Source organism: Sceloporus occidentalis, unplaced genomic scaffold (genome assembly GCF_023333645.1).
Source record: "Sceloporus occidentalis isolate IW3139 unplaced genomic scaffold, rSceOcc1.0.p SCAF_6, whole genome shotgun sequence".
In the NCBI taxonomy this organism is placed as follows: domain Eukaryota; kingdom Metazoa; phylum Chordata; class Lepidosauria; order Squamata; family Phrynosomatidae; genus Sceloporus; species Sceloporus occidentalis.
In genome coordinates this window covers 108,284,117-108,296,646 of record NW_028316986.1, presented here as the reverse complement: position 1 = coordinate 108,296,646, position 12,530 = coordinate 108,284,117, and the positions used below count along the sequence as shown (strand labels likewise).

Genomic DNA, 12,530 nt, shown 5'->3' with positions numbered 1-12,530 from the left:
TGTAAAGTGGGTTACATCAAAACTCATGTTATATGCAATAATGATTTAGACCACCCACTTTAATGAAATGAAAACAGATTGCTTGTTACTCTTTATCTGCCAAATTTATTAAAAAGAATGCTAAATTTAAATCTATAATATTTCCTAAGAGTGATTACTTTAGAACAATATCAGAATGATACTTGTAGAAACTACACCCTTTTTTTTTTACTACTGATACTTCTTTAAAAACAAAACAAAACAAAATTACTGCATGATGCAACCCACTCAATGAATAATGCTGAATTCTTTCAGTGTTCCATAATTCTAACATGAACTGATGCAACCATAGAAGTGATTCCAGGCTCTGCAAATATTTTAACCTGAGATACCCATTAGGTTTCTCCTTCCACTGAACATTTTAATTACACGGGTATTTGACTTCAATTATTGTCATCTCACTGAACTTAGGAACACTGTACTTATTAAAATTACAAAACCATGCCTTTTATAAGAACACAAGATGGGATTCCTTCACCCCTGAAGGAAACAACATTAGTCCATGTTGCATTTGTATCAACCACTATGATGTGGTGCCCTGTGTAAACACGCACGTACACACACACACATACACCAGTATGGCGAGCTTCTGTTTGGGATGCAGTTGCTTCATTCTATTATATTACCTTCTGCAACATTCAACACTTGTGCTCAATCGATATGCCCACTTGAACCCAATCAATATGCTCACCTCTTATCGAGCAGTTCTAGCTCACTCCTTAATCTGAGGATTTTCGGGGGGAGGGGGGATAGACATATTATTGACTAATCCCAGCTATGCTGGATGTTTCAATTGCTTTCTATGGTCCATTCTCACTTCTTTCCCTGTAGACATTTACAAATAGCTTCAGTGTGAACAAGGAGATGGCCTATTCAGATGATGAGATGATTTTCCCCACTACTTTTAAAAATATATATTGTTTAAAAACCCAGTATGGTAAAAATTAATGGTACTTTTTACTCCTAAGCAATGAGCAAAAAACTTTGCTTTAAAAAAAAACATAATAGCTTCTACAGTAATGATTCCAAGCCCTGTGTTCCCATCCCTTATATACACTGCTGTCCTTCAGCAACTGATACAGACTTTTGAACATGACAGTTCTGTATTGCCGTCAAGGCTAACAGCTAATGAAAAGTGAAATCATCTACAAAAGGTTGCCGTGGAGCCACCTTTTTAGCCTGAATGCTTGTGTTCAAGGTTCAGCCAGTGAGGTGAACACTAAATGGGAGGGAGCATATTCAGTTCAGTCAGCCTCCTCCACCTCTACAAAACTACTATACACTGCAAAGAGCTGGAGCATCAAGTACATGAACAACTAGGGAAAGCAGGAAGGCAAAACCACTCTGTTCTAGAAAGTGTCCCCCATTTGGTTTTGGAACCAAATGCATTTTGGTTCCAAAACTAGAACGCTGATAGGTTGAGATGGCAAATGAAATACTGGGGAGGAAAACAGTAGAGTTCCGGAACAGATAAGGGCATTAAAGGGGAACAACTGAGGTTTCTTCTGACCCTCAATAACTCTAACTTGGGGGTGAAACAGATGGCCAGGAAGGAGCAGTCAGAAACTACTCCCGCCCAATCACTCCAAGGCCACATGCCATGGCCCCAAGGGAACCAGCTGCCGCAGTCCTCAATGGACCACAGCAAGAAGAGGAAAAGGTCTGCTCCTTTTTGGGCCACCTGGTACAGCCTCGGTGCAGCTTCCACAAAGGTTGGGGGATGTGTCATGTAACCACCACACCCCCAAACCACATGGAAGCCAGCTTTTTAAGCCTGTCTGTTTTGGGCCTTGGTTTCAAACAGTTGCCAGGGAAGCACAAAGGGATGTAGGGAAGCTCTGCTAAGATGACTGGGACATACTCTTTTCTGCAGAGGCTTTATGCAGTTTCCATACAGACAAGGAAAAGGAGCAAATGCCGAAGAAGCTGCATCCCGGTGTCCCACACACTGCCATGTATTTCTGCCTCTGACTTACCCCTTTTCCCACCTGGTCAGTCCAGGTGATGTCACCTCTAAATATTCCAACTGCAATCCAAGGTACATTCACATTTATTTTTTGTTTTGAAATTAGCTCCTCAAGAATACATTTTAGAATAAACTCTGAAGCTTACAGACCATGAATGATAACAAACCCTAGTTACTAACTGTAAAAACCACAGTGTGACAGGATGCAAAATGAAAAAGCTTCTTAAGAGGACATGATAACTATTTCACAGAAATTGTGAAATATGTAAATGTCCTATTTTCTAATGGGTTTCACCTTAAAACTATAGTTGTGGTGATACAAAAATTGACTGAGAGGTCCGTTCAAAGAGATTTTATTACATAAAATCTTAGCATTTACTGGAGATCACTGGAATCTATAAAGAAAGCACAATTTTCTTTTCCTTACCTGCACTGTCTGGTAAGCTGAAGGATCAAATCCTTTCACTGTGACCTCTCGGAAAACACTTGGCTCTAGTTCGTCTTTGGTCAGATCACAGTGGTAAATAATACCTAAACATATAATTCAAGTGTGTCAGTTAATTACATCAAATTGCAAAAATGTGTAGCTATTATCATTAATATACCTTGTAAGCAGTATACACAACTGACTATTACCATACAAAAGGAGTGGACAGATTTAAAGGTTGTGGGATCTGTTTTGTTTTGTTTTGAGTGAATACTGAATTGAATGGTGGCTCAAGAGGAATGTTAATTACCAAGTGCACATTATGAAACATACACTGGAATATATTCCAATCTACTTGCAAATTGCCATAGATTATCCATTTCTATTATCTAAGCAAGGGCAAGGGCCAGTCCACCCTTGGAGGGTATATTTCAATATATTTTAATGTAATTAATTTAACTGTATTCTGATGTTAACTGTAATTTGATTAATTTAACTGTATTTAGTTAAGGTAAGGGGATGAATTTTTAGTTGTGTATGTGTTATGTAACTGTTTATGTAACTGTGTATGCATTTTTGTAAACTGCTTTGATCTGCTGGAAAGGCGGCATATAAATAAAATTTATTATTATTGGCAAGATTTGTTCAGAAGGGTTTGCTATTGCCTTCCTGTGTGGCTGAAAGAGTATGTCTTGCCCAAGACCACTCAATGAGTTTGCACGGCCAAGAGGGCATTCAAACCCTGTTCTCCCAAAGACCTAGTCCAGTTCGGAAACCACTATACATACTATGCTGCCTTTTTAAACCTGCTTTATTTAATATATCTCAAGAAAAAGTTTAAATTATTTTAATTTTCTGCCCTTTATATTAGTTGAAACTCTCAAGAAAGATACAATGCAGCATCTACCTAAATATGTTAGCACTCTTGCTTTTATTTAAAATCTGCTTTATGAACAACTCTTTGTAAGCTTACCATTGAGTAATAACACCTTTAATTATACAAGGCTTCACATCACTAGGGCCTTTGAGATATACAATCAAATGCTTTATTTTATACCCTGAATTAAAAAAAAAAACTAGCACTGGACACCTTCCAAATGAATGAATACACCATGAAAAGTACTTCCTTTTCATTCAGTATTCGCCTTTATTTCTCCTGTCGCAATTTCAGAGAACTGTTCTCTTCCTATCTTCATCCTCTGCCAAAAAAAGCTGTGGTCAAACCCTTCCTATTTCAAGTAACATGGTTTCATTCCAGAGCAAGAGAAGCTAAGACAACAACTTCTCCCAGGGACATTTATTTGTTGCACAATTAATGGAGTTACTCATGCCAGCCTCCAACAATGTTGTGTTAGCTCACTGTGCTTGAAGCTGATGACTAAAGGGAGGGAATAAAGGGGGGGGGGGGTGGAAAGCTCTCCTACTGAATTTTGTCTTCATGAATGAAGCACACTTTATATCTGAATGTTGAAAAATCATATTCAGTGCAATTCCATGAAAGCTGCCCGTCTGCCTTGGTTAGCAACATATGCAGTAATATCTCACATTAATCAGAATAAGTTAAGTGGATTTTCCCCTTTTAGTGTTTCTTAATACAAATAGTAAAATGTACTCTGCTACAGGCATCATAGAACAGCTCATCAAAGTATGTCAGATTCAACCAGAGGAAGAAACATGCAAGTTGTTCTGTTTCTAAACCAGTCATGTCATTGCACAGCACATTCAAAGTAAATTACCCAGATTTTTTACTACTTGAGAATACTGTCAAAAATGCCTCACTAAATCCTTACATACTTTCTAAGGATTATGCATGGCAAACATCATCCTAGGCTATTGACTCTTCCTTTTTTCTTTTTTTAAAATAATTTCAGACTTGCTGAAGACATACAGTACTTTTCCACTGGATGTAAATTCTGTTTGATTTCAAGGCTTCTAAAATCCATACACTTAATACTTGTTTATATGTAACAAAGTTTACCAGAAAGATGGAAAGAATGAAAATAATTTCTTTAAACCACAGCATTCAACAGAAGAAACAGTAAGCTAAATATTTCAGTGAAGGCACTCTGTCAGACACACATGGGCTTGTACATAAATTTGTTAAGGTGGTGCCCTTTATGTTATGATCTGTTACCCAGGTCTGTTTTCTCCTTTCTGCATTGTGTAAACTAAGCAAGCAGTGTTGTTGTGTGTCTTCAAGTAGCTTTGACTTACAGTGACCCTTAGGTTCAGTAGGAGAGCAAATATTCAAACCAGTATACCATGCTGGCTCTCCTGGGTGAGCTAGCCGTACAACTGAAAAATAATACAGATGTATTGATATGAAAACAAACTATAGCTTAAAAGTTACACTTAAGAAGTAATTAATTAGTTATACTTCCAAGCTCCTAACTTAGCTGTTGTCCCAGGTTAATTATTGCTATAGTTGTGTTTTTAAAAAGTAACCCTTTCCTCTGAGTTCTCAAAAGTAACTAGATAGTTATTTCTAAAGAAAAAACTCTCTATGCCATCCTCCTCATCCATCTTGTTGTTGCCTTGACACGCACAAGAGGGCAGTAGCATGGAACAGCACTTGAAACAGGATATTCCTCCTGCATCATTTAGTGAGGCTAGGCCTCTGTGACTATAAAAGTTACAGTAACTGAAATAACTATATAATTTCAAAGGATTCTGCTGGCAGAAGGGTATTTCTGCTACCTGGCAGAAGAGTGTACCTAACCCTAACTCTCTACAGCTTGTACGGTTTTGGAGTTAGGATTGCACTATTAATTAAGCAGTTTGCAGTTTCACTGCAACACAAAAATAAACCACTTATTGTAGGAAAATTGTAAACAAATGTTAATGTTCAGGGGGATTTTGAAGGGCTTAATTTTGAATGGAACTTGTCCACAACTATATTTGTATTTTCCATTCTCTACTATCAGATCAGATTGCACAACTCTGTGAAGACTGCATTTCTATCCTTTAAAAATATCAGCTGATTCATGATTTTTTCTTAAATACATTATTATACAGTGGGCCCTTGATATTCATTGGGGTTTGGTTCCAGGACCCCTTGTGCATAGCAAAATCCATAGATGTTCAAGTCCCGTTATATACAATGGTATAGTGAAATACCCCCCCCCCCCCCAATATAAAATAGCAAAATCAAGGTTTGCTTTTGGGAATTTATATCTTTTTGGAATATTTTCAAGCAGTGGATGGTTGAATCTTTGGATGCAGAATCTGTGGATATGCAGGGTCAACTGTACATGTTAATCTTCCCTTCTCATCCATACATTTTTCTTCTTCCATTTTTGCGTTTATATACATACACACACACACACACAAGGTAAAGGTTTCCTCTTGACATGAATGTCTAGTCGTGTCCATCTGTAGGGGGTGGTGTTCATCCCCGCTACTAAGTCAAAGAGCCAGCATTGTCCAAAGATGACTCTGTGGTCATGTGGCCAACATGACTGCATGGAACTCTGTTACCTTTCCACAAAAGGGGTACTTATTTATCTACTTGTTTTGAACTGCTAGGTTGGCACAAGCTGGGATTAGTGACAGGAGCTCACCCCATCACATAGAATTTGGGCCTTGAACTGCTAACCTTCTGACGTTACAATAGTTTTTCACCACTAAGCCACAGTGTCCCTTTCATATATATATATATATATATATATATATATATATATATAGTATTTGGATTTTATGATGCCTTGTTGACTGATGATTTCGCTGAAGTTGTATATAGTTTTCCAGAGAAGAAACAACATTTTAAGAAAGAAATAGAGCCTTTTAACTAACAAAAACCTGATGGCACACATCTTCTAGCATCAAACTGTACTCAGAAAGTTCACTCTGGTAAAGAAATTCAGACATCAGAAATTTAAAGTTTTCATCAGAAAAATGTATTTCTGGTCAGCTGAATAATCTCAAGGAGACATTATAATTATTTGTTTTTTTTAAAAAAATATGCCTAGTTTCCCCAGCATTCAAAGCAGCTTAAACTGGAACAAGTTTAAGACAAGTTTAAGACAAGCCCTCCCTTCATCCACCATCTTGAGGGAGAGAGAGGCAGGCTAGCTCCACCAGGCCTGCCTGGTAGAAGACAAGCCCTCCCTTCATCCACCATCTTGAGGGAGAGAGAGGCAGGCTAGCTGCAAGAAGCCAAGTCCTCCCCCCAGTCCATCTCCCTTGGTCCAGGCCTCAGAGGTTGAGAAGAACTGCTGGACCTCATCCCCTTCCCCACCACTACTCCCTTCTCCTTCTGCGTCGTGTCTTTTTAGATTGTAAGCCTGAGGGCAGGGAACTATCTAATTAAAAAGACTGTATGTACAGCGCTGTGTAAATTTACAGCGCTTTATAAATAAAGGTTATTATTATTATTATTATTAATAATTGTAAGCAAGTCATTATGTGTCAAAATAGCAAACAATTCTAATAATAGAATTTGTAACCTTTCTGTAAATACAGTACTTAGATGTACTACTGCAACAACTATAAGGAGAAGTGTGTGTGTGTGTGTGTGTGTGTGTGAGTGATGCAAGGATGACATATTATTGCTGTCAGCACCCATTTGCCTAACAGCACGTCCGGAGTTCTCTTTTACCTACTTAGAAAAACAAGAAAGGGAACCACAATGGGAGACTATCAAGAGGAAACAAATTTCTTGTCCAACTACTACAGAAGAACAAAGGAGGGTGTTATTTCATGCTTGCCAGAAAGCAAATGTCATTCTGCAGACAAAATGATGTTCAGCAGAATCTTATATTTCTCTTCGTGCATTCCTCAACATGAAATAAGGATGGCCCCTTAGCCAATGTCTCATGAATGCCATTTTATTCCCTAGCCTTACCACATGCAGCAGCAAGGTCTAAAGAAGAACACTATTTGTATTTACCTAATTATGAGTATAATCCTGGTTCGGACTCTATGGTCTTTCCCAGAAAGTCCAAAGTCTGAGAAAGTTTCAGTTGTAATGCATAAAAAGGTAATTTGAACATGCTCTGGACAAGGCTGGGGGATGTTGCAGATGAAGGTAGTAAGTACAGTGCCACCCCAAGGACAAACCCTCATATTCTGACTAAACTATAAAGAGGATTAATGTTGGCTTGATCTTCCTAGGTTTTAGAACACTGAAGTGCTTATTAAAATGGTTGGAAACAGCTTGTTTGTGTGGTCCTGCACAGAAACAAGTCCACCTGAATTAAGAAAATATAATGTCAAGAAAAATGCTGTGAACATTTCTTTATGAGTGGCTAATTTTGTATGTTCACGCATGCAGGTGTTTATTAAGTTGGGGAATTTTTTTATTATTTCATCTATACAATAAAATATTATAATCCTAGAAAAACTTAATGATATGACACTATTAAGCATATAAAACTCTTACTATTTCCTCCCACTGAACTGTCCTGTTTTTCTATGACACAATGCACCTGTTCCTTATATCAAAATACCTCTTTCATTACAAAATATAATCAAGCAGGTTAGAACAGGTTAGGATGTTTTTTAAAAAAGAAACTATCCTCTTTTTTCACCTCTAAAGTGGCAGATAATGTTGTCAACTAATTATAGACTTAAAAAAAGAAAATGGCAAAAAGTCACCATACAGGATGATTTTTAAAGGAAGCTGTTACAAATAAAAGTTAAATAAGGCAGTAATCAGGGGAATATTTATGAGATGGTAGACAATCTTTGCTAGACACTAAGCACAAATTATTAATGACTTAAGACATTCATCCTTGGTGCAGTGCTCAAGAGAATTACACAAAGGGTTTACAACATAATCATTATACAACAGTTTTACAAGACATAGCTCTTAAAATCAGATAAAAAGCCACTTTTTAATATGCAATTAATTAATTAAAATATAATTATTTTATATGAGGTAAAAGCAGATTAAATTACAGTAAATTACAGCTCTTTTCACAATGCCATTCAATCTGTTTAAATGTACAAGTGTCTGCTACAAGGGCATTACATAGCTTCTAATTCTGATAATGCATATGAAAGATTATTATTTTCACATTAATGAGTACAGATAGCATACCTTTCTACACACAAAATACACCTGCATGTGTATGAGTTACAGACAAATGCTGCTAGATTATAGCCATGAATTGACAAGCATATAAACAGTTTGCAAAAAATATGGTCAAGATCCCTGAGATCTATGAAAGAAGTGAAGAACTGTGCCCCCCACATTAATTAAGCCAGTCTGTTGTACTGCTGATAAATACAGAATTGTATAAAGAGGTACCAGATATCTCCTTACACATTCATGTAGAGAATACAACCGCCAGCTTGATTAATCAAGAGTTATGCTAACATAATGCCCATCAAGATTTGAACCAATATATTATTTTGCCCTATACCAATATCTATGTTCATCACATTGCTTTACACAAACTGTTTTGTGTAAAGGATCCAGAATATTAAAAAAACCAAAAACATCTTACCTGGTGATAAAAAGGAAGTAAATTGATAAAATATTTCAGTGTCTTTCTTTTGGCCACTATATCCTACAATGCTGCCAACATCCAATGGAAAAGTCTTGAGATGGGTCCCAGTTGATAGGTCATGAAGCTGCAGAACGTTCTTCACATCATGGAGATAGCACAACACTAGGAAGTTTGATCTCACACAAGCCACCCATTCTGTGATTGGAATGAAAAAAGCCATTTTCAAAACATTTCGTTAAAATGCACATTTTAAAAAAAATGTACGACTTATATGTCATATAATTATCTTTCATCCAGTGGGTTTAATGATGATTCAATACCCCCTGCACTAAACTCTGGGACTGAAGTAAAAATCCTTAGGAATGCACTATAGACAGGTATCCAGACACTAATATGCATGCAACAGATTATGTTAGAAACGGTATCCCGAAAGACAAAGATTCAAATATTTCAAAATTAAAGCATTGTAAACCCAAACATTCATATTATATATTTTCATTTCTTTAAGTGTTGTGGCTCCATGTTGTGGGATTTGTAGTTTTACCAGTCTTTATCTTTTTCTGCCAAAGAATGCTGGTGCCTTGCAAAACTGCAGATCCCAGGATTTTGTAGGATAGAGCCATAGCAGTTGAAGTGGTGTCAAACTGCATTATTTCTGCAGTGTAGAAAGTTAAAAACCAGTCCATGGCATAAATTCTCGCCTACATTGGTGGAACGTAATGATTCCCATGCAATGGAGTTATCTGTAACTAGTTACATTTGGGGGTAATAAGGAGTGTAACAAAGTAACAGAATTTCCAAAGTAACATAAAAATTAAGGGTGAACATTTATTTAATATATAGTCAATACAATAACTGTTTTTATATAGCAACACATGATAGACTACTTTTAATAGGTAAAACAAAACCCTTCCTTAGATCTTTTTTAAAGAGAAAAAATAAGAACTGTATAAAAAAGAATTCCCATAATGATTAACATAGCTAGATCTCTGTATGATGGTGTTTTATGCAGATTGTAATGGCGAATGAATCACTTTATATGAGGATAACTATTTAACCTTTCAATTCTTACATATCTCATTTTTGCACAAGACATTTCATTAATATGTCATCTTTATATCAGGTAAAATGAAAAATTCACCTGACTGCAAAGCTTTCAGAGAAATAAATTATTAACTGCCTTTTGCTATAGTCTCCTTTCCTAACCAAAATGTGAAAGTGACTAAAACAATTTGACAACATGGCAGGTTGATCTTTTAACATCAAAACAACATTTTTTTAGAAATGACAATTCTCCCTGAAACTGCAGTTAACTGAATGTTACAATTTCTATGGTTCTTATGAAATGCAGGACTCTGTATCACTGAAAAAAGAAACACCTGTTAATACTACTTTGAAAATATATATATATGTATTTCTTCTTGATAGTCATATATATAAAAGATACAAATAACTTTCCCTAAACAGTACATTATTAATCTCTTCCATATGATAATTATCACTGCTTAACTGTGAATATACAATAGGTTATTTTGCTTTTGAAATGTTTCTTATATTAAGACACTTTTCCGGCAGGGTCATAATAATTTGAAAGCATTGTCTCCTGTCTCACACTGCTACTTTTTCACATTCTTACCTAGAACGTCCTTCCCGTGTTCAGGAACCAGTACCTTCCATTTGGATTCCTCTGGATCACTGAAGTCAATGTTAATTAATCGATAGTTTGGAGCATGACGATTTGTCTTGAAAGTAAACATAGGTCCCTCGTTGGTGACATATTCATATTCTGCATCAAAGTTGTCTATCAGTTTTACCCACTGAAGAATTCCTACATTATAATTTTAGAAAAGAAAAAAATATCACTTATACTCTGCAGAAAATATACACTCTCATAAGATTTAATTGCAGAAGCCACATGATTTTTTTTAAGCAACACAAATGTGGGTGTTTAGAGTAGAAAAAGAATGAATTGCATTATGGAAATTCTGCTGATTCTGAAAGTAAAATCTATCCTTTTAATTTTTAGCACAATGATCAGACTTACTTTTGGAATGGATAAAGAATCTTTGTTTCCATTACAGGCATGGAAATAAAAACGCCTAAATGAATATCAGGGACATCTATTTTGCTTCCCCTGCCAAAAAAATAGAATTTCCCTGCCAAAGAAATAGAAATAAAAATACCCATTTGGCTCAGTAGCTTAATATGTAGACTTAGGTAATAGACTGCTTTTTCTCAGTCTCACTTACCAAGAGAGCTCGTGCAACTCTATGTATTTGTATGTGTGTGTGCATGCCTTCAAGTCGCCTGCTGACTTAGAGACCTCATGAATTACATAGGATTTTCTTAGGCAAGGAATACTCAGGGGTGGCTTTTGCCAGTTCCTTCCTCACCACCTAAATACAGACACAAGACGGAATGCCACCACCATCTGCAGCCACCATACCTGCAATAAAATAAGCCCTCTTTGTAAATGAGTGCTTTTCAGTGCACCTCCATACCTGTGTGCTTAGGATTTCATCCTTTATGGATAGATGCTCCAAGGAAAGATTTAGTAGCCTACAAACAATTGCTCTTATGTGCTCTGAAGTTGAACAGCTTTAGTGCTGTAGATATGCTTGGACCATACTGGAGGAAGTGCAATGTGGTTTGATTTAAGATAGCAATCCTTTTTGGGGTGAAAATCTTTGGTTTTGTAGGCAATATGTTTATGTGTTCAGATTCCCCTTCTCTTGTTGTTTTTAACTGCAAGGTTAAGTGAAATGTCAATATGAATCAGGAGAAGATATGATATGATGTGAATCAGAAGATGTGATGATAGCTTTTTGGTTTTCATTCCACTTTTTTTTCTATGCAAGGTCAATTGATCTGATATGCAATATGATTTTAACTTATATATTTCTAGGGTTTCTTTCAGGCACAACAGATAAACAGCTAATCTATTAATATTTTGTACCTTACATTTCAAATTAAAAGTCCTTGAGGCTAACTGCAAAACTCATTTCAGATGAGATCCAATAAACCAACAAATAAAACCAGCAATTTAATGGCAGAGCACAATCAGTACTTAAACGATAGAGATAAAAGGAAGAGAATGATAGAACTTTTTCTAGTACTTAAAAAAGATCAATGGCAACAGACAAACATCTAGAAGAGCATTCCAGTTGCTTTTCTGCATTAATGGTAATCAGATACGAACACAGACTTCAATACCACATTGATTCAAGCTGCATTTCAGCTATCAGATGAAAGGTGCAAGACTTGCTTAGTTAAAAAATACAGTACTTTGAAAGATTCCCCACATTATATCAGGGAGTAAGCACAAGAAGGAGCAACTGTCGTATATATAACTTTGATTAGAAGGAGCAACTGTCATATATATAACTTTGATCAGTCCCCTGCACGCCTTGGTGATTCTGAGTCATAAGCCCAAATGTAGCCGACTTGTTTCTGCACTGTGCCACTTCAGCATGTCCCAGATGACTGGACGAATGCTTGTCCATATGGCATTCTGTGATCTGCACAGAAAACTTGTGTTCCAGAATAACAGGTTACAACCCTTCCTTCTCAGGTGTATCCACACTACAGAATTAAAGTAATTTGACACCACTTTAACTGCCATGACACTATCCTACAGAATCCTGGG

General features: G+C 36.4%; 1 protein-coding gene across 1 annotated transcript in view; it reads right to left on the bottom strand.

The window, feature by feature from the left end:
- Positions 1–12,530, bottom strand: part of PREP (prolyl endopeptidase) — a 99,523-nt gene that overhangs the window by 27,946 nt on the left and 59,047 nt on the right. The window contains exons 8-10 of the mRNA XM_089530664.1: positions 10,521–10,712; positions 8,882–9,079; positions 2,433–2,536 (exon numbers count right to left, since the gene is read on the bottom strand). Of these exons, the coding sequence (XP_089386790.1) occupies positions 2,433–2,536; positions 8,882–9,079; positions 10,521–10,712 (494 nt within the window). The remainder of the gene's footprint in view (positions 1–2,432; positions 2,537–8,881; positions 9,080–10,520; positions 10,713–12,530) is intronic.